Source organism: Bombina bombina, chromosome 2 (assembly GCF_027579735.1).
Source record: "Bombina bombina isolate aBomBom1 chromosome 2, aBomBom1.pri, whole genome shotgun sequence".
Taxonomy (NCBI): domain Eukaryota; kingdom Metazoa; phylum Chordata; class Amphibia; order Anura; family Bombinatoridae; genus Bombina; species Bombina bombina.
This window is the reverse complement of record NC_069500.1, coordinates 703,478,636-703,502,312: the sequence shown is the minus strand read 5'-3', so window position 1 is coordinate 703,502,312 and position 23,677 is coordinate 703,478,636. Positions and strand designations below refer to the sequence as shown.

General features: G+C 39.7%; 1 protein-coding gene across 1 annotated transcript in view; it reads left to right on the top strand.

Annotated features, from left to right (window-relative positions):
* UGCG (UDP-glucose ceramide glucosyltransferase) overlaps nucleotides 1-23,677 on the top strand; it is a 100,925-nt gene that overhangs the window by 54,941 nt on the left and 22,307 nt on the right. Inside the window, exons 3-4 of the mRNA XM_053702686.1 lie at nucleotides 5,481-5,583; nucleotides 17,163-17,264. Of these exons, the coding sequence (XP_053558661.1) occupies nucleotides 5,481-5,583; nucleotides 17,163-17,264 (205 nt within the window). The remainder of the gene's footprint in view (nucleotides 1-5,480; nucleotides 5,584-17,162; nucleotides 17,265-23,677) is intronic.

The window sequence follows — 23,677 nt, the reverse complement described above, 5'->3', positions numbered from 1 at the left end:
TCAGGTAAACATAAATTCTGTTTTTTCACAAATTTTGTCACAAACTTTAGGTTTCCCACTGAAATTATTTACAAACAGCTTCTGCAATTAAGGCACAAATGGTTGTAAATGCTTCTTTGGGATCCCCTTTGTTCAGAAATAGCAGACTTATATGGCTTTGGGGTTGCTTTTTGGTAATTAGAAGGCCGCTAAATGCTGCTGCGCACCACACGTAAATTATGCCCAGCAGTGAAGGGGTTAATTAGGTAGGTTGTAGGGAGCTCGCATGGTTAATTTTAGCTTTAGGGTAGTGTAGTAGACAACCCCAAGTATTGATCTAGGCCCATTTTTATATATTTTATGCCACTATTTCACCGCCAAATGCGAGCAAACAATTAAAAAAAAATTCATTTTTCACAATTTTAGGTTTCTCACTGAAAGTATTTACAAACAGCTTGTGCTATTATGGCACAAATTGTTGTAAAAGCTTCTTTGGGATCCCCTTTGTTCAGAAATAGCAGACATATATGGCTTTGGCATTGCTTTTTGGTAATTAGAAGGCCGCTAAATGCTGCTGCGCACCACACGTAAATTATGCCCAGCAGTGAAGGGGTTAATTAGGTAGGTTGTAGGGAGCTTGCAGGGTTAATTTTAGCTTTAGGGTAGAGATCAGCCTCCCACCTGACACATCCCACCCCCTGATCCCTCCCAAACAGCTCTCTTCCCTCCCCCACCCCACAATTGTCCCCGCCATCTTAAGTACTGGCAGAAAGTCTGCCAGTACTAAATAAAAGGAGTTTTTCTTTCTTTTTTTAATAAAAAAAAATAAAATGTTTTAGCTGTGATGGACCCCTGCCTTAGCCCCCAACCTCCATGATCCCCCCCCCCCAGCTCTCTAACACTCTCCCCTACCTATTTGCCGCCATCTTGGGTACTGGCAGCTGTCTGCCAGTACCCAATTTGCCCCCAAAAACAAAAGTATCTTTTTCTCTTTTTGCAATTATTAATATTTTCTGTAGTGTAGCAGCCCCCCACAATACCCCAACCCCCTCCCCTCCCAGATCCTTATATATTTATATTTTTAAAATCTTTTTTCCCCCCTCTTCCCTCCTAATTGGTGTCAGTGGCCAGCTAATCGCGCGCGCGCGCCCCCGCACGCTCCCGGCACCCGGCGTGCACATTGCACGTACAGGAACCGGATGCCGGGTAGCGATGGGCCGCCCACCCGCCTCCCTGTTATGCTCCCACCCACCAACGAACCGGCACCATCGCTACAGGTGCAGAGAGGGCCACAGAGTGGCTCTCTCTGCATCGGAGTCTTCTAAAAAGGTATTGCAGGATGCCTCCATATGGAGGCATCACTGCAATACCCTGAGAGCTGCTGGAAGCGATTGCGATCGCTTCCAGCACTCTCTTAGACAACTGACGTACCAGGTACGTCTATTGTCATTAACTGGTTGTTAATGCATGACGTACCTGGTACGTCAGTTGTCATTAAGGGGTTAAAATAACATGCTCTGTCTGAATCAGGAATGAAAACATTTTGGGTTTGATGTCCCTTTAAGTGCTCATTTATCAAGAAAACACAATCGGTTTCTTTTTATGTTTACTTTGAGATGTATGTATATAATTTACTAAAGCATTGCAAAAATAAAATGGTTTTTATTTTAATTCCCTTCTTTTACTATGTGTTTAATGCCTACTGGACATTTTTTGCACAAAAAAAATTGCAAAAATGTTTCTAGTCAAATTTGAAATATAGTGCTAGGCATTTCAGACATGGCTGTTATGTGTCTTCCCCCCCCCCCCCTTGCATCAGCATTTATTAAAATCCTGTGTGTGACATAGAAGTTCATAATTTTTTTTTTTTATATATAAATAAAAAAATCGGATTAAGGACACAAATGTGAGGCATGTTACCTTTTAGACTGCTGTATTACACTGATGGGACATAAAAGAGCAGCCATATTGTTCTACTGTGCTAAAGCATTTTATTGCACTACTGCTTGAATAGAATTATCAGTCAGCTCCTGAGCAGCGCCTTGTCAAGCGCGAACATAACTGCTGGACCATTCAGCACCTGACATACTGTATGTGTAGCGGCCAATCACCAGGTGTGTTCAGCTCTGTAACAGCAGTGCATTGCATCTGATGCTTATAAACAAATAGTCATAGATACCTGCAATGTATAATATATGTGTATAAATACTTCTAAAGCATGGTGCACATCAAATGTACAGCACATTTATTCAAAAGGCACAATGCAAAATTGTATCCCAGTATATAGTAAGAAGTGTACTCACCCCTACACACATTTATATACTAAATTAGCTTGCAGCTTCTTCCCCAGCAATTTTGCTTTTCAACAAAATCCCATGCATGCATTGTAGCAGTGACTTATGTAATGACACTAGCACGCATGCGCTTTCCGGACAAAATTTGTGAAACAGCTGATGCCACGTCACCGGAAGTGGTGTGGTACGCTGTTTTCACAAGTTTGCCGGTGTCTTAAATTAAGATGTCTACCATAAGAATTTGACTACCGCGTCACTTCCCGTGACGTGTAGTCAGCTGCTGGAGGGTTGTGGCGCTCTCTGCGCTTGTTTAAGCCACAATAAACAGCGCTCACTGGAGGCCCAACCTCCTACAAACAGCTGTTTAAGGCAGAAAAGGTGACAACTTACTTTAGAACACCGGTGTTCTAAAGTAAGTTGTCTACCGCGTAGGAATTGCCGCCTGATCAATCTGTCCTTCTCTCCATAACACAGATTTTATTTTGCAATAATTTTGAAATAGTTTGTACTTGCTGTATTTAGTTCCTTTTTCACCGTTCTATACCTTTTATAGCAATATCTCAAATTAGTCAACGCTGTACTTCAGAAAACACAAAAATACAGCACAGTACAGCGTTGACTAATTTGAGATATTGCTATAAAGGTATAGAACGGTGAAAAAGGAACTAAATACAGCAAGTACAAACTATTTCAAAATTATTGCAAAATAAAATCTGTGTTATGGAGAGAAGGACAGAGCGATCAGGCGGCAATTCCTACGCGGTAGACAACTTACTTTACAACACCGATGTTCTAAAGTAAGTTGTCACCTATTCTTCCTTAAACAGCTGTTTGTAGGAGGTTGGGCCTCTAGCGCATGAGCAGTGAGTGCCACAAACCTCCAGCAGCTGATTAAAGTTACCGGAAGTGACGCAGTAGTCACATTCCTACGCGGTAGACAACTAACTTTAGAACACCGGGTTTCCCAGAACACCTGCTTGTTGATGGAGCCTTCAATTCACTGTGTAAGGTAACAGGCGTTGTGATGTGGCATAATTAGGAAACTGTTTTCCTCTTGTGCTTGAAGTGGTACATAAAAGCTAAATCCATCACTTCCATGTTCCTGATGTGTATCATACCCGGCACTTTAAAGGGACATTAACCTCAAAACGATATTCTCCATAATTTTTTTTCTTCCAAGAAGTGTTGTGTTCCTGGATTGAACTGAAATAGCAAAAAAATATTGCCAGTTTTGCTTAAAAAATGCATTTGCAATTAAAACCTAATGTCAATTATTTAAATTTTAGAAAACATTTCAAAATCACTTCTACCTGGTAAAATCTGCAAAACAAAATTCTTAGTTTAGTCCATCCCAAAACTGAGCTGATGTATTTTCTGTAAAGCAGTCATTGCCTTTAGTAGTTAACTTTAGCCATGCTTAGCAACACTGGAGTTTTGTATTGATCCCGGGGCCTTAGATAATTGCCTTCCCACATCCTTGCAATCTTCAGCTTTAGTTCATAAACATAGTCTGCATTACTAGGATTATCATTTTTACCTAATTGTTCATATACAAAAAGGAGTCACTGCATTTAGCGCTAATTTCTAACAACGTCAAAAGAATAATAAGCCTGAATGATGTGACATTAGTTTCAGTGTATGACCTATCATTTCATTTCAAGTATATAAAGTAGCTTTGTTAAAAAAATGAATATGCAAATATCATACACTAGTGGGAGCTGCTGCTAATTGGTACCTGCACATATTTGTCTTTTGTGATTGGCTAAATAGATATTTTCAGCTTCCTGTCAGTAGTGCAATGCTGTCCCTTCAGCAATGTATAACAAGAGAATGAAGACAATTTGATATTAGAATTAAATTGGAAAGTTGTTTAAAATTGTATGTTCTATCTGAATCGTAAAAAGAAAATTTTGGGGTTTACTATCCCTTTAATAGCAAGGAATTGATTTTACTCATTCATATGTTGTTGAAACAAAGGGTGAATTCTACTCTTTCTTCTGTTTTTTTTTTTTTTGTTTTTTTTTTTTTTTTTGTTATCCTGTTTTGTATAAATCCTATCTTTTCTTACAAGATTTATAGAGGATTAACCCAACCTATCTATGAGCGTGTTGGAGTCTCCCCTGCTGCCCAGCAAACAATGTATATTCTGAGTGAAGCTCTGCTGTACATTCATAGAACATTTTAAACATCCCCCTAGATCAGCGGTGGCGAGCCTTTTTGAGAATGTGTTTCCAAATGGAATCTGTGATTTGCTTATTGCTGTCAGAAAAATAAAAGGATTTTGAAATTTGATAGACAAAAATCTACTGCTCATTTGAAATTCAGTGTGTGTTACTACCTTGTCATTTTATAATCATGCATTTGTTGATTTATATAGTTCTGTTGTATTTAATGGTCCTTTTAAGCGCTACAACTGCTGCGTAAAGTCCAGATTGGGAGCTACCAGCTTTACAGCTCCGGGGCAGGACACAGCCAGTAATTGATTAAGTAATGTGACTTCATCTGTTTCTCAGCCACTAGGTAGCTCAGAGATTAACTGATTTGTTATGAGCACTGGTGCAATAGGCGTGCCTCCTCTTCCCCAGACAAAGAGCAGCCTAGAAATCCTTGAGATTGCTCCCATGTACAGAAGCTGCTTACCAATAATATGATTTCAGACAAAAAAAGTGCTTAAATGGGGCGGGGGGTTGTCAGGCTAGCATAGATGAGGTTTCAAAATATATAGAATGACTGGTACATTTGTAGAACGGAAGAAAATTGGTATACATGAAAATTACTCAAATACTAGATAGTAAGGTAGTACGTTGACATTAACAAATAAGATTCTTCTTTCTAAATGATAAAATGTAAACTGGTGACGTTTCCTTGTTAACCAGGAATTTCCATGTACTACCTTGATTTAATTCTTTGTACGAGATCCACAAAAGATCAGTTTGTGACTTTGACTGTGCTTGCTTTAAAAAAAAAAAAAGTGAATACAACATAAAGATGCTGCTGAGGAATGTAGATTTGCACATTCTTGTTCGTGCAAAAAGAAACATTGATGTTGCTGGTGGCCATGTTTAACTCTAGCTCTGTTTAACGTAAGACAACTGTTAATCAAAGGGATTTTCAACCAATGAAAAACTCATATCTGAGTGGAGAGAATGTTCTAGGGTCTGTGCCAATATTTAAATAACCTTTTTTTTTACCTCTGCTTCCCTACAGTTTGAACTACTTCTTTGTGTTCAAGATCTCGATGATCCGGCAGTGGATGTATGTAAAAAGTTACTTGGCAAATATCCGAACACTGATGCCAGATTATTTATAGGTAAGTCAAATATAGCTTGTACAGTTTTAAAGTTTTATCTTTTTAATGTGGCTATGACAGAAAATATATATAAATTATTTCATGTCACAAAATACCCTTCATCTTTCTGACATTGCAAGACAATTTTTTTTGTAGCTTCAATCTCAAGGTGTGCTGCTGAGCCGCTCATTATCAGCTCCATGCCTGTGCTGCTACTGATTACTGTACCTTTTAACAGCCAGTCAGGAGCCACAATGTAAAGTCGAAATTAAAAAATGTTTCTTCTATTATTAAATGTACTTTGTAGTCTTAGTATCCTGTGTTGAAAAGCACACTTGGGTATTTTGAGCAATTTGTGGCAACAGTGTTTTGTAGCAGTGCTGCCATAGTGTTAAAGACAGACACCCCTGAACTCCTATGAGCCTACTAGGGGTTTTTCTTCAACAAAGGATACCAAGAGTAAATTTGATAACTGATGTAAACTGTAAAACAATTATGTTTTCAATATTGTTTGGTCTCTCTAAACATGAAAGTTTCATTTTGACTTTAATGTCCCTTTAACCCATTGGCAGTGTTATTGATTAGAGCATTTTATGATTGCATTACAATATCCCTTTAACGCATTGTCATGTCAATTGCCAACTGTGCCCAAGGCTCAGAAAAGTAGAACTTCTGTGCAGTGGGAAAGGATATGCGAGAGGAACAATGTTCATAAACCCTTCTCCTCTGCTAAGTCAGCCCTGTTAGTAATTTAATACTCACAAAGCTGCTCCACTATAAAAGCAATTGCTGCAATGCTGTTTGTGTTCAATATTTCAGATCAGAGATTAAGGTTTTTATATGCAGTTGTCTTGTTTTAGCTCTTTAGGGCAGGAAGCACAGTTTATTTAGTAAATTGATGTAGCCTGTGCGGCAGTCCCTATACGCCGCTTCTAACGGCTCAACTAATTAGGTGCATAGGCTCCTCGATCTATGAAGCTTACAGTAGAACAATCATTTGTGCTTGACAGGTGCTTATTGTATCCCGGAATGCCTGAAAGGTTCTCTGCTGGTTCAGCAAGGAAAACTCCTTAGATGCATTCAAACTTATGGGTTGCTTTTACAAGCAAGTAACCGCATGCAAGGCTTAACAGAACAGCATTCTTTAGGGAATTATATTTAAAGCGAAGTTCTGATAAATGTCTTTAACAGACAGTATCTTATTAGATGCCTTTAATTACTCTGCTCCCTACGTGCCAGCAATGAATATTTAATAGTTTTCCTGCAAGAGATTTCCATTTTGCTCCCGCAGCATTCCTTGAAGAGATAAGACCTTCCAGCATTTTGCATCTTACATTTTCTGTTAGGGGCTATATCCTAGTGTATTGCTTGTTCATTGATTTGTGTATTTCTGGAGGAAAAAAAATATATTGTATTGGGTTGTATCCTGCAAATAGTATTTATTATATCAATCCCAATAATGGAGTATGTTTGTATATTTGTAAATCTTTACATATGTATTATCCTCACATGCGCACACTCCTGACACTCGTGCACAATTCAGGTGGTTATGATAACTTATTTAGTACTCCCTAACTAGAGACACAAATTACAGATACGCTAGACCCATTTCTGCGGTTGTAGCCAGGTCAGGTAAACTGCACTATACTTAAAGGGACACTGAACCCAATTTTTTTTCTTTTATGATTCAGATATAGCATGACATTTTAAGAAACTTTCTATTTTACTCCTATTATCATATTTGCTTCATTCTCTTGTTTTTTTTTTTTATGAGAAAAGTAAATTAGAAAGTTGTTTAAAATGACATGCCCCATCTGAATCATGAAAGTTTAATGTGGAATTTACTATCCCTTTAAATGGATACTTTCCCAAAAATATTTATTTCTCCAACATAGGTGTGTCCGGTCCACGGCGTCATCCTTACTTGTGGGATATTCTCTTCCCCAACAGGAAATGGCAAAGAGCCCAGCAAAGCTGGTCACATGATCCCTCCTAGGCTCCGCCTACCCCAGTCATTCTCTTTGCCGTTGTACAGGCAACATCTCCACGGAGATGGCTTAGAGTTTTTTGGTGTGAATCTAAAGGATTTCCTTGGGACAAGGTTAAGATTCCTAGGATTCTATCCTTCCTTCAAGAAGGATTGGAAAAAGGATTATCTGCAAGTTCCCTGAAGGGACAGATTTCTGCCTTGTCGGTGTTACTTCACAAAAGACTGGCTGCTGTGCCAGATGTTCAAGCCTTTGTTCAGGCTCTGGTTAGAATTAAGCCTGTTTACAAACCTTTGACTCCTCCTTGGAGTCTCAATTTAGTTCTTTCAGTTCTTCAGGGGGTTCCGTTTGAACCCTTGCATTCCGTTGATATTAAGTTATTATCTTGGAAAGTTTTGTTTTTAGTTGCAATTTCTTCTGCCAGAAGAGTTTCAGAATTATCTGCTCTGCAGTGTTCTCCTCCTTATCTGGTGTTCCATGCAGATAAGGTGGTTTTACGTACTAAACCTGGTTTTCTTCCAAAAGTTGTTTCAAACAAAAACATTAACCAGGAGATTATCGTACCTTCTCTGTGTCCGAAACCAGTTTCAAAGAAGGAACGTTTGTTGCACAATTTGGATGTTGTTCGCGCTCTAAAATTCTATTTAGATGCTACAAAGGATTTTAGACAAACATCTTCCTTGTTTGTTGTTTATTCCGGTAAAAGGAGAGGTCAAAAAGCAACTTCTACCTCTCTCTCTTTTTGGATTAAAAGCATCATCAGATTGGCTTACGAGACTGCCGGACGGCAGCCTCCCGAAAGAATCACAGCTCATTCCACTAGGGCTGTGGCTTCCACATGGGCCTTCAAGAACGAGGCTTCTGTTGATCAGATATGTAGGGCAGCGACTTGGTCTTCACTGCACACTTTTACCAAATTTTACAAGTTTGATACTTTTGCTTCTTCTGAGGCTATTTTTGGGAGAAAGGTTTTGCAAGCCGTGGTGCCTTCCATTTAGGTGACCTGATTTGCTCCCTCCCTTCATCCGTGTCCTAAAGCTTTGGTATTGGTTCCCACAAGTAAGGATGACGCCGTGGACCGGACACACCTATGTTGGAGAAAACAGAATTTATGTTTACCTGATAAATTACTTTCTCCAACGGTGTGTCCGGTCCACGGCCCGCCCTGGTTTTTTAATCAGGTCTGATAATTTATTTTCTTTAACTACAGTCACCACGGTACCATATGGTTTCTCCTATGCAAATATTCCTCCTTAACGTCGGTCGAATGACTGGGGTAGGCGGAGCCTAGGAGGGATCATGTGACCAGCTTTGCTGGGCTCTTTGCCATTTCCTGTTGGGGAAGAGAATATCCCACAAGTAAGGATGACGCCGTGGACCGGACACACCGTTGGAGAAAGTAATTTATCAGGTAAACATAAATTCTGTTTTCATGATTCAGACAGAGCATGCAACTTTTTTTTTTTTTTTTTTTTTTGAGGAAAATAATGGTTTACAGGCATGAAATCAGATTACATTCTTCATAGTTACATGCATTTTCATAAGAACAGAGAAACAAAATATAAAGCAAGATAGAGCATGACTTCTCAACAGGAACCTGTCAATTCCATAATAATGGACAAAGTAAATCCTCGTTTTTTTTAATCCCTTGTATAAACAAAGCAGACCACTCTTGGGTCTAATGAAAAAAAACAAAACTTGAGTGGTTAATTCAAGGGGTAATATATTACATTTTTCTATTGTATAAACACGGTAATAAACAATTTCCCCTTAAAGAAAGAGTACAGCCCCTTTTGGGTCGCTGACCAAAGATTGGAGTGGGGAATATAAAGAAAAGAAAAAGACACTGCAGGACCACTTTTGGACCTAGGATATAAAATTGACATGAAAAATACATACAAGTGATATACTTACTAAATTTAACTAACTAAAGGGAACCTTATGGGTCTGGGCTATCGAGAAGTAAATATATAAGTATTTGGCAGCTTGGTCTTAATAGATGTGGTAGCATGCGCAAACTGCTAATAATAAAGGGCCAATACAATCCCATGGGATTCCTCCTCAAACCCCCATATTCCCTACATTAGGACCGGCATGGTTGAGAAAAGGGGAGGTGAAGCAAACCTTAATAACAGCAAATGCTTGAAAAGGAAAGTGTGGAGTGATACGTAGATAGGACTCAACTAGCTTCCCCAAATCTGATATGCTCCCAATATCAGATGTATAGAAATGTGCAAGTAGTGATGGGTGTGGGGAGCGCTCTAAAAGAGCTGTGAGTATAAACTATGATTTGAAGTGTGTATACACTGTGATAGAATGTGTATGGATTTACCAAATATAATTTCTTTGAATAAATATAATTACTTTGAATCATAAATTTTGTGTGGTTCTGGTGTTATGTAGTGTCTCTCCAAAAAATGTGAACAAATAAACAAACAAAAACAAAACGTTGATTCTTAAAATTCTTCAAGGACAATTTTATAAAATCCTTCTATTTATTCAAAATGTGTATGCTCGGTGTATTATCACTGTACCTTTAAATAAATTGATGTGCCTCTAAATAAAATTGATACACAAATTGTGCTTCAAAATGGATAGACAAACAAATCGTTATGAATTTGAAACGTGATGAATTTAAAACGTGATGAATTTAAATGAATAAACAAACAAATCGTGATGAAAAAAATGACTTAACTTCTAGATGAATAAACAAACAATTCGTGATAAATTTAAAAAACTTTACTAAGATAAAAAACAGTATAAGATCGTTTCAATCGTATTTTATGGTTATACCATACATTGAATCTGTTTAGAGCATGTGGGGGTACATCTTTATCGTAAAACAATGCTAAAAGTTCGGATTTTTAATCCTTATGGTGGAAGTACGGATTTGTAATCCTTATGGTTTTCTTAAGTTGTGGCCACAACCAATTTTAAAACAGTTAAAATCCAAATGTAGTACTGTGCTGTTGTTAATTTTGCAGTTTATTCTCCCCCTAACCGGACCTCTGATATTCCTTACCTCCGTGTTTTCTTTGTATTACCTTGGGTTCTGGGAAGAGTGCTTTTTGTAAGTAGGTCGAGTTCTCCAAGCGGCTTTGCCGCTGTTTGAATTTCCTCCGCAACTACTTCCTACCCTGATGTGCGTGTGACGTTGACGTTGTACACGGAGGACCAATCAGGCAACCGGATCGTGGGGGGAGTGTTTCTTGTACTGGAGCCAATCTTTCCACACTCGATGTCAGGTTTTCTACGCGTTTCAGCGCCGTAACTTGCGCCTTTATCAAGACTGTATAATCTGGTGTGTCTTTTAGGCTCCTATATAGTCCTGTTGAGGTTAGGATACTCCCCCTAATTAATGCTCTAATATGTTCCGGTTAAGAAATGATAATTTATAAACCGGAACATATTAGAGCATTAATTAGGGGGAGTATCCTAACCTCAACAGGACTATATAGGAGCCTAAAAGACACACCAGATTATACAGTCTTGATAAAGGCGCAAGTTACGGCGCTGAAACGCGTAGAAAACCTGACATCGAGTGTGGAAAGATTGGCTCCAGTACAAGAAACACTCCCCCCACGATCCGGTTGCCTGATTGGTCCTCCGTGTACAACGTCAACGTCACACGCACATCAGGGTAGGAAGTAGTTGCGGAGGAAATTCAAACAGCGGCAAAGCCGCTTGGAGAACTCGACCTACTTACAAAAAGCACTCTTCCCAGAACCCAAGGTAATACAAAGAAAACACGGAGGTAAGGAATATCAGAGGTCCGGTTAGGGGGAGAATAAACTGCAAAATTAACAACAGCACAGTACTACATTTGGATTTTAACTGTTTTAAAATTGGTTGTGGCCACAACTTAAGAAAACCATAAGGATTACAAATCCGTACTTCCACCATAAGGATTAAAAATCCGAACTTTTAGCATTGTTTTACGATAAAGATGTACCCCCACATGCTCTAAACAGATTCAATGTATGGTATAACCATAAAATACGATTGAAACGATCTTATACTGTTTTTTATCTTAGTAAAGTTTTTTAAATTTATCACGAATTGTTTGTTTATTCATCTAGAAGTTAAGTCATTTTTTTCATCACGATTTGTTTGTTTATTCATTTAAATTCATCACGTTTTAAATTCATCACGTTTCAAATTCATAACGATTTGTTTGTCTATCCATTTTGAAGCACAATTTGTGTATCAATTTTATTTAGAGGCACATCAATTTATTTAAAGGTACAGTGATAATACACCGAGCATACACATTTTGAATAAATAGAAGGATTTTATAAAATTGTCCTTGAAGAATTTTAAGAATCAACGTTTTGTTTTTGTTTGTTTATTTGTTCACATTTTTTGGAGAGACACTACATAACACCAGAACCACACAAAATTTATGATTCAAAGTAATTATATTTATTCAAAGAAATTATATTTGGTAAATCCATACACATTCTATCACAGTGTATACACACTTCAAATCATAGTTTATACTCACAGCTCTTTTAGAGCGCTCCCCACACCCATCACTACTAACAGCAAATGCTTACCTCCAGTGAGTGAATTTAGTAATACTATGAGTCAAATCACAGAAGCCATGTTATTTTGTCTCAAGGATTCAAGCTGGGGACAAAATTCAACCATATCAGGGGAGGGGGCGATCCATTATCAGTTAGGGTACATGAGTCTAACACAGATAGACTTAACTATAATTAGTAATAGCCAAGATGTAATAAGCAGTAAAGATCAATGCAAGATCAGAGCTTGGAATGTAATTAGCATTAAGTAAACTGATGGCACCCACACATCCGACATAAAAACATGCATGCATTTAATGAATAGGATAAAGTGGTGTATTGTCGCCTCCCAATAGATAGTGTCCCTCATACTGTTAGCTTCAGACCCGCAATTAGGGTAAAGTCAAATGGGAAGCAAAACTAAATACAAGCATATCGTCTAACGGGATTTAATAAATGCAACTATAAGGCAGGATCAGCCTCGGGCGTCATAAGGACAGTTCAGTAGTTCAATAGAGGCCTTTAACTTTAAATTAAAGGGGTGTAAAAAGAAAATTACCAGGCCTCCATCTGAGGTTTAACGTCCTGCTATCCCCGCAAGTTCACTGCCACTAGCCAATGCCAGATCGTGCAGGGCGTACAGCAGCCCCTGAGTCCACAGAGCCAGGAGTAGTGCTAGTCGCTATCAGCAATCCTCTGCACAGTGAGCGACTCATGCATCCCCAGAGACCGATCACGCCTCCACAGTGACCCCACCGGAACAATGCCTGCAGGCTGGATACCGCAGACTTGTCTCCACGGCCGCTCCGGACCTTCAATTCAGGGGGTGGCTCCCAGGTAGGATTTATCCAATGTCGCCAAACAACTTGTGCGACTCGGCGAGTCTCTCTCAGCCTGGTTATCAGGGGCAGAGGCATCGGAGGTGGCGGAGCGGTACCATCTTGCGTAGAGACAGTCCCCGCATATGACATTGTCTTCCCTGCAGATGTCTCTCCATATAGATTAGGATAACCTCTCATTGCGAACCGTGGCTGCTGGGTTAAGTAGATGTTCATAGGCAGTGGGGGGATTCTGTGTTATAGGGATTACTTCCCCGCTGTGTGTGAGAGCGGGATCCGACCCTAGCCAGGCTGTTGAAAAGTTACATGCGGCAGTAATCCGTAGGTCCCCACTTCTACTCGTCGACACATTGTTTAGAGAGATTCCGCTGTCTTGCTGTATATCAGGCGGGTTCAAATACATGCAGTGTGCGGAGGGCTCAGGGTCCCCTGCTCGAACAACATCCATTGGGGCAGGCTCAGTGTTAGAAAGATTCCCTTCATAAGCCCATGCTGCCGCCATTTTCTCTGTTAGCTGCAAAAAATGTTCATTTAGGAGATTACATATCCCCTCGATTAGGATAGCTGCGTCGGGTTCCATGTTACTGAAGTTTTCAGTGTCTACGCACTGCATACCCGACTTACAAGATACGGGGGGGGGGGGGTGTTGAGAGCCTCTTACTTACGCGGCTGCCTTAGGCCTCAATTCTCCAGATCAGTTATTAAGGTTGGTAGTCCCAATATTTTAATAGTATTCGATTCGGTGTAGTAAGCAGAGCTTAGATATCAGGATGAGGTAGATGGATGATCCTCATAGACATCAATAAAAGGCAAATTATTAATGTTTCACTCGGAATAACTGATATTGCGACCATTCAAGGTGCTGCCCAGAGTCACGCCCCTTGGTATCTTTTTTTTTTTTATGCAAGAATGTACGTTTATATGCTGGCCCATTTTTGGTGAACAACCTGGGTTGTTCTTGCTGTTTGGTGGATAAATTCATCCACCAATAAAAAAGTGCTATCCAGAGTTCTAAATAAAAAAAATTAAAAAAAAAAGCTTATATGCCTTTTTCAAATAAAGATAGCAAGAGAACGAAGAAAAAATGATAATAGGAGTAAATTAGAAAGTTGCTTAAAATTGCATGCGCTATCTGAATCACAAAAGAAAAAAATTGGGTTCAGTGTCCCTTTAAGTATGTAATATGTGCTGCAGCCTGTCTTGGAAGGGAAAAGGAAAAAGGGCAAAATAAATAATGTACATTTTTGTTTGTTTTTTAAATATGTTTTATTAAACATTTTATGGGAGGTTATTTTCAGTTTAATGTCTTTTTTTTTTTTTGGTTGATTATTATGGCTATTAGATATTAAGCCGTGCTTTCCTACCTGTGGGGGGGGGGGGGTAGTGTGCTGGCAGGTACATTGATGATATCTTCCTGATCTGGAATGGAAGTGAAGAGGAACTCATACAATTGACAGTGCACTACCATACGTTAAATTCAAAATGGAACATAACAAATACACCATCCATTTCCTAGACATTAAGATCTACAAGGATATGACCAACCCTGAAATCAGGATCGGCACTACCCTCTACTCTAAGCCAACAGACCGAAACTCTCTATTAACTGCAAATTCATTTCACCCACCAGCACTTAAGAAAGGAATCATCAGATCCCAAATGATGAGTGATCCGCAACAACAGCAACAAAAAGAACAAAGAAACACAACTAGAAGCTATGAGCCAGAAATTCATACAGAGAGGATACAAATGCACTGAGGTTGAACAAGTCATGAAAGCCACCTGGGATATGACACAAAGTGATCTCCTCACCAGGTGAACTGGAGAAAAGTTGAAAGAAGAACGCATGAACATGATGGTTACGTTTAACCCTACAAGCAGATCCGTCCGCCAAACTATATTAAAGAATTGGTTCATCTTGAACCAGGACCCTACACTTCCCTTCTATAACCAGCCACCACCAAGAATGGTATACAATAGAACCAACAACCTTCGTGATTTACTAGTAAAAACAATCTTTGAGCTGAACCAGATACAAAAAGGGTGGTTACCAACGCCCAAGAAAGGATGCTGCAGTTGTGGGAACAGTGTCACATGTAATTCCTTTATTACTAGTGCGAAGTTTCACCACCCACACAATGGAAGGTCCATACAGATACAACATAGATTGACCTGCACAACCGAATTTGTAGTCTACGTGATCATTTGCCCGTGTGGCCTTTACTATGTTGGGAAAACGAGCACGTCCTTTCGGGAACGGCTAGCAAATCATCGCAGTGCTATTAGGAAGGCCATTAAAGACAAGAAGAGTGAACAACCTGTGACACATCATTTTATGCAACAGGGACACACTGTAGCTATGTTAAGAACAATCCTCATCGACTGGATACCACCCCTAAGAAGAGGGGGTGACAGGAACCATGAACTACTTAAAAGGGAAGCTAGGTGGATTCACTGACTAGAAACATTAATACCCAAGGGGCTGAACACCAGCATTGACTATGCTCTATTCTATTAGGGTGGTATGCTCGACCCTCTTATAATGTGTGCAAAAGTGTATATTCTTGCTATAGTACCTTTCCCCTTTTGGCATGTTAAGCTCACCCTCCATTCAGGATGCTTTTGCTCTACTTATAGTGAATAGAAACTCTCCTCTTGTGGGAGACACATCGCCCTTTTTCAGAGTTTATTTTTTACCTCATGTGGTAATATGTGTTCTATCCCTTGAGCCCCGTATCATTCCTGTAACTCTTTAGTTATTTTAGCAATGCCTACATATGTATATACTTATACTAATCTGACGATGTGTCCTAAGCAGTTTGTAGTGAGGTACATGCCTTGTTTATTCCTTCCATATACTTGCAACAATTGCTAACCCAACCGGTAAGATTGATTACTATTGTTGCCATGGCAACCATAACTCCGGCGCACAGACGCCCCCCGCATGACGTCATCTGACGCCGACACCTACAGGGTATATATAGGCGGTACAGAATACAATCTGTTTACCGCTGACTGCTTCGCACAGACTTATTACGGAGGTGAGTACATTTGCTCATGTCACCGCATGTCCCGCAACTTAACTATGGCTAGAATAGCTCTCTGGCATCCTGCCATCTGGCTCATGTGACAGCAATATTTGGGCCACATTTGTTAATCGCTTACTATTCTTTTAGCCTTCCACACATGGCCCTTTGGTGCATCAGATCTAGTTGTTTGCACACCATCATTTTACAAACGGTAGCTAGGTGGGCCCTTAACACTTTGGCTCTAGCAGTATATTGCACAATTTAGTTTGCAACAGGGGAGGTATGTGTTATGTTGTTCAATGGCATTTATCTGTGTTAATATAAATAAACCTGGTAATATGTGTGGATGCCTCTAGTGAGGAAGGAGTCTGTTTTTAACATTTTAAATCTGTCCTATTCTTTTAGTCCCTTTGATTCCTTTGAATTTCCGTTACCATGTATATTTGAAGCGCTATGGCTCTGTTCTATGCTGCCTTAGTATTGTTAATGACTGAATCTGTTTATACCAAGACATATAACTATCACATCTAAGTACCAACTTTGAGCGTAGTATATTACTCTGAACTGTTTGACCCTGTTCTCCGTTTCTCCTTGCTGTATCAATGAAATGTTATTGCTTCTAGTTACATGAAATGCATTGCTCTTTACTAATTGCTACCTTTCTATAAGGTTCTAGACCCTAGCCTATATTCTCCGCTATGAATTATGTGATTTCCATTACACTGCTCATTGTATTACCTTCTACTATGGATTTAACGTTGTCCTAGGAATCAAATCTCCACTTTGTCTTTTTTGTGTTTTTTTCTTTTCTTTTGCTCTTTTGACTTGCATCTTCTCTACATTAAAAGTGTCTCTCTCTCCCTCTCTCCACAGTGTATGTGCGTATTCCACTTAAAAACATAACTTATGCTAGAAGCATTTTCTCTAATGGAAGTAAATTGCAAAAATGATTCTATGTAAATGTCACTGCAGGTGAGGATACAGCTTGTGAGCCAATAAGGAGGAGGCATACATGCATATGCTCATCACTAGCCATATCCTCATTTGTGGAAAAATGGGGGAATTTCAGGAGACACGTTTTGATGGAGTAAAACGTATAGCATAAAAGGGAATTTGTTTTAAAATGAAATGCTCTAACAAAGCATATGTTTTATTCTACACTTTCTGGTAAATGAAGAAAACTCTTAATTTATTTTCATTTTTCTTTCTGGAAACTCTTAGGTGGTAAAAAGGTTGGCATTAACCCGAAGATAAACAACTTAATGCCTGGATATGAGGTAGCCAAATACGATCTCATTTGGATCTGTGATAGTGGGATCAAAGGTATGCTAAATAATTAATTGATATCTTTATTGCCCTATACAGTGTTCTCCATATAAAATTTTGCCAGCTGGGTGTTAAATGTTACTTAAAGGGATACTAAACCCATTTTTTTTATTTCATGATTCAGATAGAGCATGCAATTTAAGCAACTTTCTAATTTACTCCTATTATCAATTTTTCTTCATTCTCTTGCTATCTATAGCTAAGGAGTCAGCCAAATTTTGGTTCAGTCACTGGACAGCACTTGCATAATAGTGGGTACATTTAGCCACCAATCAGCAAACACAACCCAGGTTATGAACCAAAAAATGGGCTGGCTTCTAAACTTACATTCTTGCTTTTCAAATAAAGATAGAAAAAGAATGAAGAAATTGATAAAAGGAAATAGGAGTAAATTATACAATGTGCAAATTAACTGCTTAGTTTAACATGTTAAAAGTAATTATTATTTAATTCATTAATATTTGCTTAAGGGGACGGTAAAGTTAAAAAATAAGGCAGAATTATATAACATTATCTTAGAGGCAGCTTTCAAAATTAAAAGCTTTGAGAGATTTTTGCTATCAAAGTTGCACTTAGCTGGTCTTCTCTCCAGGCTCTTCTGATTGGGTCTTGGTTTTCAAAAGCGATTTGCGGGTGTGTTGTCTAATCACAGCGCGCCCAACCGCGCCTTTGAACTGAATTTAGCTCGCTACCAGAGCTATGTGCTGAATTATATAACATAATTTCTCTTGTTAAGTGTATCCAGTCCACGGATCATCCATTACTTATGGGATATATTCTCCTTCCCAACAGGAAGTTGCAAGAGTCCACCCACAGCAAAGCTGCTATATAGCTCCTCCCCTAACTGCCATTACCAGTCATTCTCTTGCAAGTCTCAACATAGATAGGAGGTCGTGAGAGTCTGTGGTTTTTTATACTTAGTTTATTTCTTCAATAAAAAGTTTGTTATTTTTAAATGGCACCGGAGTGTGCTGTTTATCTCAGGCAGTATTTGGAAGAAGAATCTGCCTGCGTTTTTTCTATGATCTTAGCAGACGTAACTAAGATCCAGTTGCTGTTCTCACACATTCTGAGGAGTAAGGTACTTCAGAGGGGGAATGGCGTGCAGGTTTTCCTGCAAATAAGGTATGTGCAGTAAAATATTTTTCTAAGGAATGGAATTGACTAAGAAAATACTGCTGATACCGAAGTAATGTAAGTACAGCCTTTAAATGCAGTGAAAGCGACTGGTACCAGGCTGATTGATAGAGATATATGCTAAGGTATGTGCAGTAATATATTTTTCTAAGGAATGGAATTGACTAAGAAAATACTGCTGATACCGAAGTAATGTAAGTAAAGCCTTAAATGCAGTGATAGCGACTGGATCAGGCTTATTAATAGACATACATACTCTTATAAGAATGTGTTTTAAAACGTTTGCTGGCATGTTTAATCATTTTTTAACATATGTTTGGTGATAAAACTTATTGGAGCCTAATTTTTCCACATGGCTGGCTTAAATTTTGCATAGAAACAGTTATAGGGAAGGTAATCCACAGCTCAGCTGTGGCAGTTTTGTTGTGTCTGTTTAAAAAAATGTCGTTTTTTTTTTTTTTTATCTGTTTTTTGCATTAAGGGGTTAATCATCCATTTGCAAGTGGGTGCAATGCTCTGTTAACTTATTACATGTACTGTAAAAATTTCGTTTGATTTACTGCCTTTTTTCACTGTTTTTCAAATTTTGACAAAATTTGTTTCTCTTAAAGGCACAGTAACGTTTGTTATATTTGCTTGTTAACTTGATTTAAAGTGTTTTCCAAGCTTACTAGTCTCTTTATTAGTTCTAACATGTCTAACATAGAGGAGGCTCTGTGTTTATTATGTTTAAAGCCATGGTGGAACCCCATTTTAGAATGTGTACCAGATGTACTGATTTCATGTTAAACAATAAAGATCATTTTTTGAATTTAAAAACATTATCACCAGAGGATTCTGTCGAGGGGGAAGTTATGCCGACTAACTCTCCCCACGTGTCAGACCCTTTGACTCCCGCTTTAGGGACTCACGCTCAAATGGCGCCAAGTACATCAAGGGCACCCATAGCGTTTATTTTACCAGAGGATTCTGTCGAGAGGGAAGTTATGCCGACTAACTCTCCCCACGTGTCAGACCCTTTGACTCCCGCTCCAGGGACTCACGCTCAAATGGCGCCAAGTATATCAATGGCGCCCATAGCGTTTATTTTACAAGACATGGCAAAGGTTGTGTATAATACACTGGCAGCAGTATTAGTCAGACTACCTGAAATTAAAGGAAAGCAAAACAGCTCTGGGGGTAGATACAGAGCATACAGACGCTTTAAGAACCATGTCTGATACTACCTCACAATATGCTAGTCTGTGGGTGATATTTGTGACTCAGGGAAGATGATTTAACCTGATTCTGATATTTCTACATTTAAAATTTATGCTTGAGAACCTCCACTTGTTGCTCAGGGAGGCTTTAGCTGCTCTGAATGAATGTGTACAATCGCAGTGCCAGAGAAATTGTGTAGACTGGATAAATAATATGCAGTGCCGGTGTGTACTTATGTTTTTCCAATACCTAAAGAGGTTTACTAAAATTTTTCATAAGGAATGGGATAGACCAGGTGTGCCGTTCTCTTCCCCTCCTATTTTTTAGAAGAATGTTTTCTAATAGTTGCCACCACACGGGACTTATGGCAGACAGTTCCTAAGGTGGAGAGAAGAGTTTCTACTCTAGCTAAGCGTACCACTACCTCTGGTGAGGACTGTTGTGCTTTTTTAGATCCAATGGATAAAAAATGTTTATTCAACAAGGTTTTATCCTGCAGCCCCTTGCACGCATTGCTCCTGTCACTGCTGCTGCGGCGTTCTGGTTTGAGTCTCTTGATGAGGCTTTACAGGCTCCATTGGATGAATATATTTGACAAGCTTAGAGCACTTAAGCTAGCCAATTCCTTTGTTTTCTGATGCCTTTGTTCCTTTGACTAGACTAACGGCTAAGAATTCTGTTTTTTACTATACTGGCGCGCAGAGCGCTATGGCTTATATCATGGTCAGCTGTCGTGACTTTAATAAATAAGCTACTTAACTTCCCTTCAAGGGGCAGACCCTATTCAGGCCTAGTTTGAAGGAGATTATTACTTATATCACTGGAGGAAAAGATCATGCCCTTCCTCAGGACAGGTCCAAATCAAGGGACAAAAAAGGCCTAATTTTCGTGCCTTTCGAAAATTCAAGGCAGGTGTGGCATCAACTTCCTCTAAGGCAAAATAAGAGGGAACTTTTGCTCAGTCCAAGGCGGTCTGGAGACAACCGGACCTGGAACAAAGATAAGCAGGTCAAGGAGCCTGCTGCTGCTGCCTCTAAAACAGCATGAGGAACGGACCCCTATCTGGTAACGGATCCTATAGGGGGCAGACTTCATTCTTCGCCCAGGCGTGGGCAAGAGATGCCCAGGATCCCTGGGCATTGGAAATTATACCTCAGAGATATCTTCTGGATTTCAAAGCTTTCCCCCCCAAAAAAGGGGAGTTTTTGCCTTTCACATTTATCTGCAAACCAGATAAAGAAAGAGACATTCTTGCATTGTGTACGTGACCCATTCAGTTCCAATAGAGGAACAGGGACACAGTTTTCCTCAAATCGGTTTGTGGTTCCCAAGGAAAGGAAACCTTCAGACCTATTTTGGATCTAAAAGATCTTAAACAAATTCTTTAGAATTCTATCATTTAAGATGGAAACTATTCGTACCATCTTAACTATGATCCAGGAGAGTCAATAGAGGACTACAATGGATTTGAAGGATGCTTATCCTCACATTACGATGCATAAAGATCACCATCGGTTTTTCAGGTTTGCCTTTCTAGACAGGCATTACCAGTTTGTAGCTCTTTCCTTTGGGTTAACTACAGCCCCTAGAATCTTTATGGAGGTTCTGGGGTCACTTTGGCGGTCCTTAGGCCGCGGGGCATAGAAGTGGCCCCTTATTTAGACGACATCCTGATACAGGCGTCAAACATCCAAGTTGCCAAGTCTCATACGGACGTAGTACTGGCATTTCTGAGATCGCATGGGTGGAAAGTGAACAAGGAAAGAGTTCTCTATCCCCAATATCAAGGGTTTCCCTCCTAGGGATTCTGATAGATTTTGTAGAAATTAAAATTTACCTGACGGAGTCCAGGTTGTCAAAGTTTCTAAATTTCTGCCGTGTTCTTCATTCCATCCGCGCCCTTTGGTGGCTCAGTACATGAATGTAATCGGCTTAATGGTAGCGGCAAGGGACATAGTACCGTTTGCACGCCTACATTTCAGACCACTGCAACTATGCATGCTCAGCCAGAGGAACGGGGATTACACAGATTTGTTCTCCTGTTAAATCCGGACCAAGAAACCAGAGATTCTCTTCTCTGGTGACTATCTCGGGTCCATCTGTCCAAGGGTATGACCTTCCGCAGGTCAGATGGGACAATTGTTACAACAGATGCCAGCCTTTTAGGTTGGGATACAGTCTGGAACTCCCTGAAGGCTCAGGGATAGTGGACTCAGGAGGAGACCCTCCTTCTAATGAATATTCTTGAACTGGGAGCGATATTCCATGCTCTTCAGACTTGGCCTCAGTTAGCAACTCTGAGGTACATCATATTTCAGTCGGACAATATCACGACTGTGGCTTACATCAACCATCAAGGGGGAACAGAAGTTCCCTAGCAATGTTAGAAGTCTTAAAATAATTCACTGGACAGAGACTCACTCTTGTCTAAAAGCTATCCCTATCCCAGGTGTTGAGAACTGGGAGGCAGATTTTCTAAGTCGTCAGACTTTTCATCCGGGGGAGTGGGAATTCCCTCCGGAGGGGTTTGCACAAGATCAAGCAGGAGAGTGCTTTGGTGCTTTTGACAGCGCCTGCGTGGCCACGCAGGACCTGGTATGCAGATCTGGTGGACATGTCATCCTTTCCACCACGGTCTCTGCTTCTGAGACGGGACCCTCTACCTCAGGGTCTTTTCAACCATCTAAATATAACTAATCTGAGATGGACTGCCTGGAGACAGAACGCTTGATGTTATCAAAGCATGGCTTCTCCGAGTCAGTAATTGATACCTTAATACAGGCATAAAAGCCTGTCTCTAGGAAAATTTAACATAAGATATGGTGTAAATATCTTATTGTTATGAATCCAAGGGTTACTCATGGAGTAAAGTCTGGATTCCCAGGATATTATCTTTTCTCCAAGATGATTTTGAGAAAAGGGTTGTCAGCTAGTTCTTTAAAAGGACAGATTTCTACTCTGTCTATTCTTTTGCACAAGCGTCTGGCAGGTATTCTAGACGTTCAGGCATTTGGTCAGGCTTTGGTTAGAACCAAGCCTGTGGTTAAAAATGTTGCTCTGCCATGGAGCTTAATGCTGGTTCTTAAGGTTCTTCAAGGAGTTCCTTTTGAACCTTTTCATTTCATAGATATCAAACTTCTATCTTGGAAAGTTCCTTTTTGGTAGCTATTTCCTCGGCTCATAGAGTCTCCGAGTTATCTGCGTTGCAATGTGATTCTCCTTATCTGGTTCTCCGTACGGATAAGGTAGTCCTGTGTACCAACCTGGGTTTTTACCTAAGGTGGTATCTAACTAGAATATCACTCAAGAGATTGTTGTTCCATTCTTGTATCCTAATCCTTCTTCAAAGAAGGAACGTCTATTACACAATTTGGACGTGGTTCGTGTTTTAAAGTTTTACTTACAAGCTACTACAGATTTTCATCAAACATTCACCTTGTTTGTTGTCTATTCTGGACAGAGGAGAGGTCAAAGGACTTCAGCAACCTCTCTGTCTTTTTGGTTAAAAAGCATAATTCATTTAGCTTATGAGACTGCTGGACAGCAGCCTCCTGAAGGGATTACAGCTCATTCTACTAGAGCTGTGGTTTTCACTTGGGCCTTTTTTAAATGTGGCTTCAGTTGAACAGATTACAAGACGGAGTCTTGGTCTGCGTTTCATACTTTTTCAAATTTAACAAATTTGATACCTTGCTTCTTTGGAGGCTATTTTTGGGAGAAAGGGTTTTTTACAGGCAGTGGTAACTTCCGTTTAAGTACCTGCCTTGTCCCTCCCATCATCCGTGTACTTTAGCTTTGGTATTGGTATCCCATAAGTAATGGATGATCCGTGGACTGGATACACTTAACAAGAGAAAACATAATTTATGCTTACCTGATAAATTTATTTCTCTTGTAGTGTATCCAGTCCACGGCCCGCCCTGTCACTTTAAGGCAGGTAATTTTTCCATTAAACTACAGTCACCACTGCACCCTATGGTTTTCCTTTCTCTGCATGTTTTCGGTCGAATGACTGGTAATGGCAGTTAGGGGAGGAGCTATATAGCAGCTTTGCTGTGGGTGGACTCTTGCAA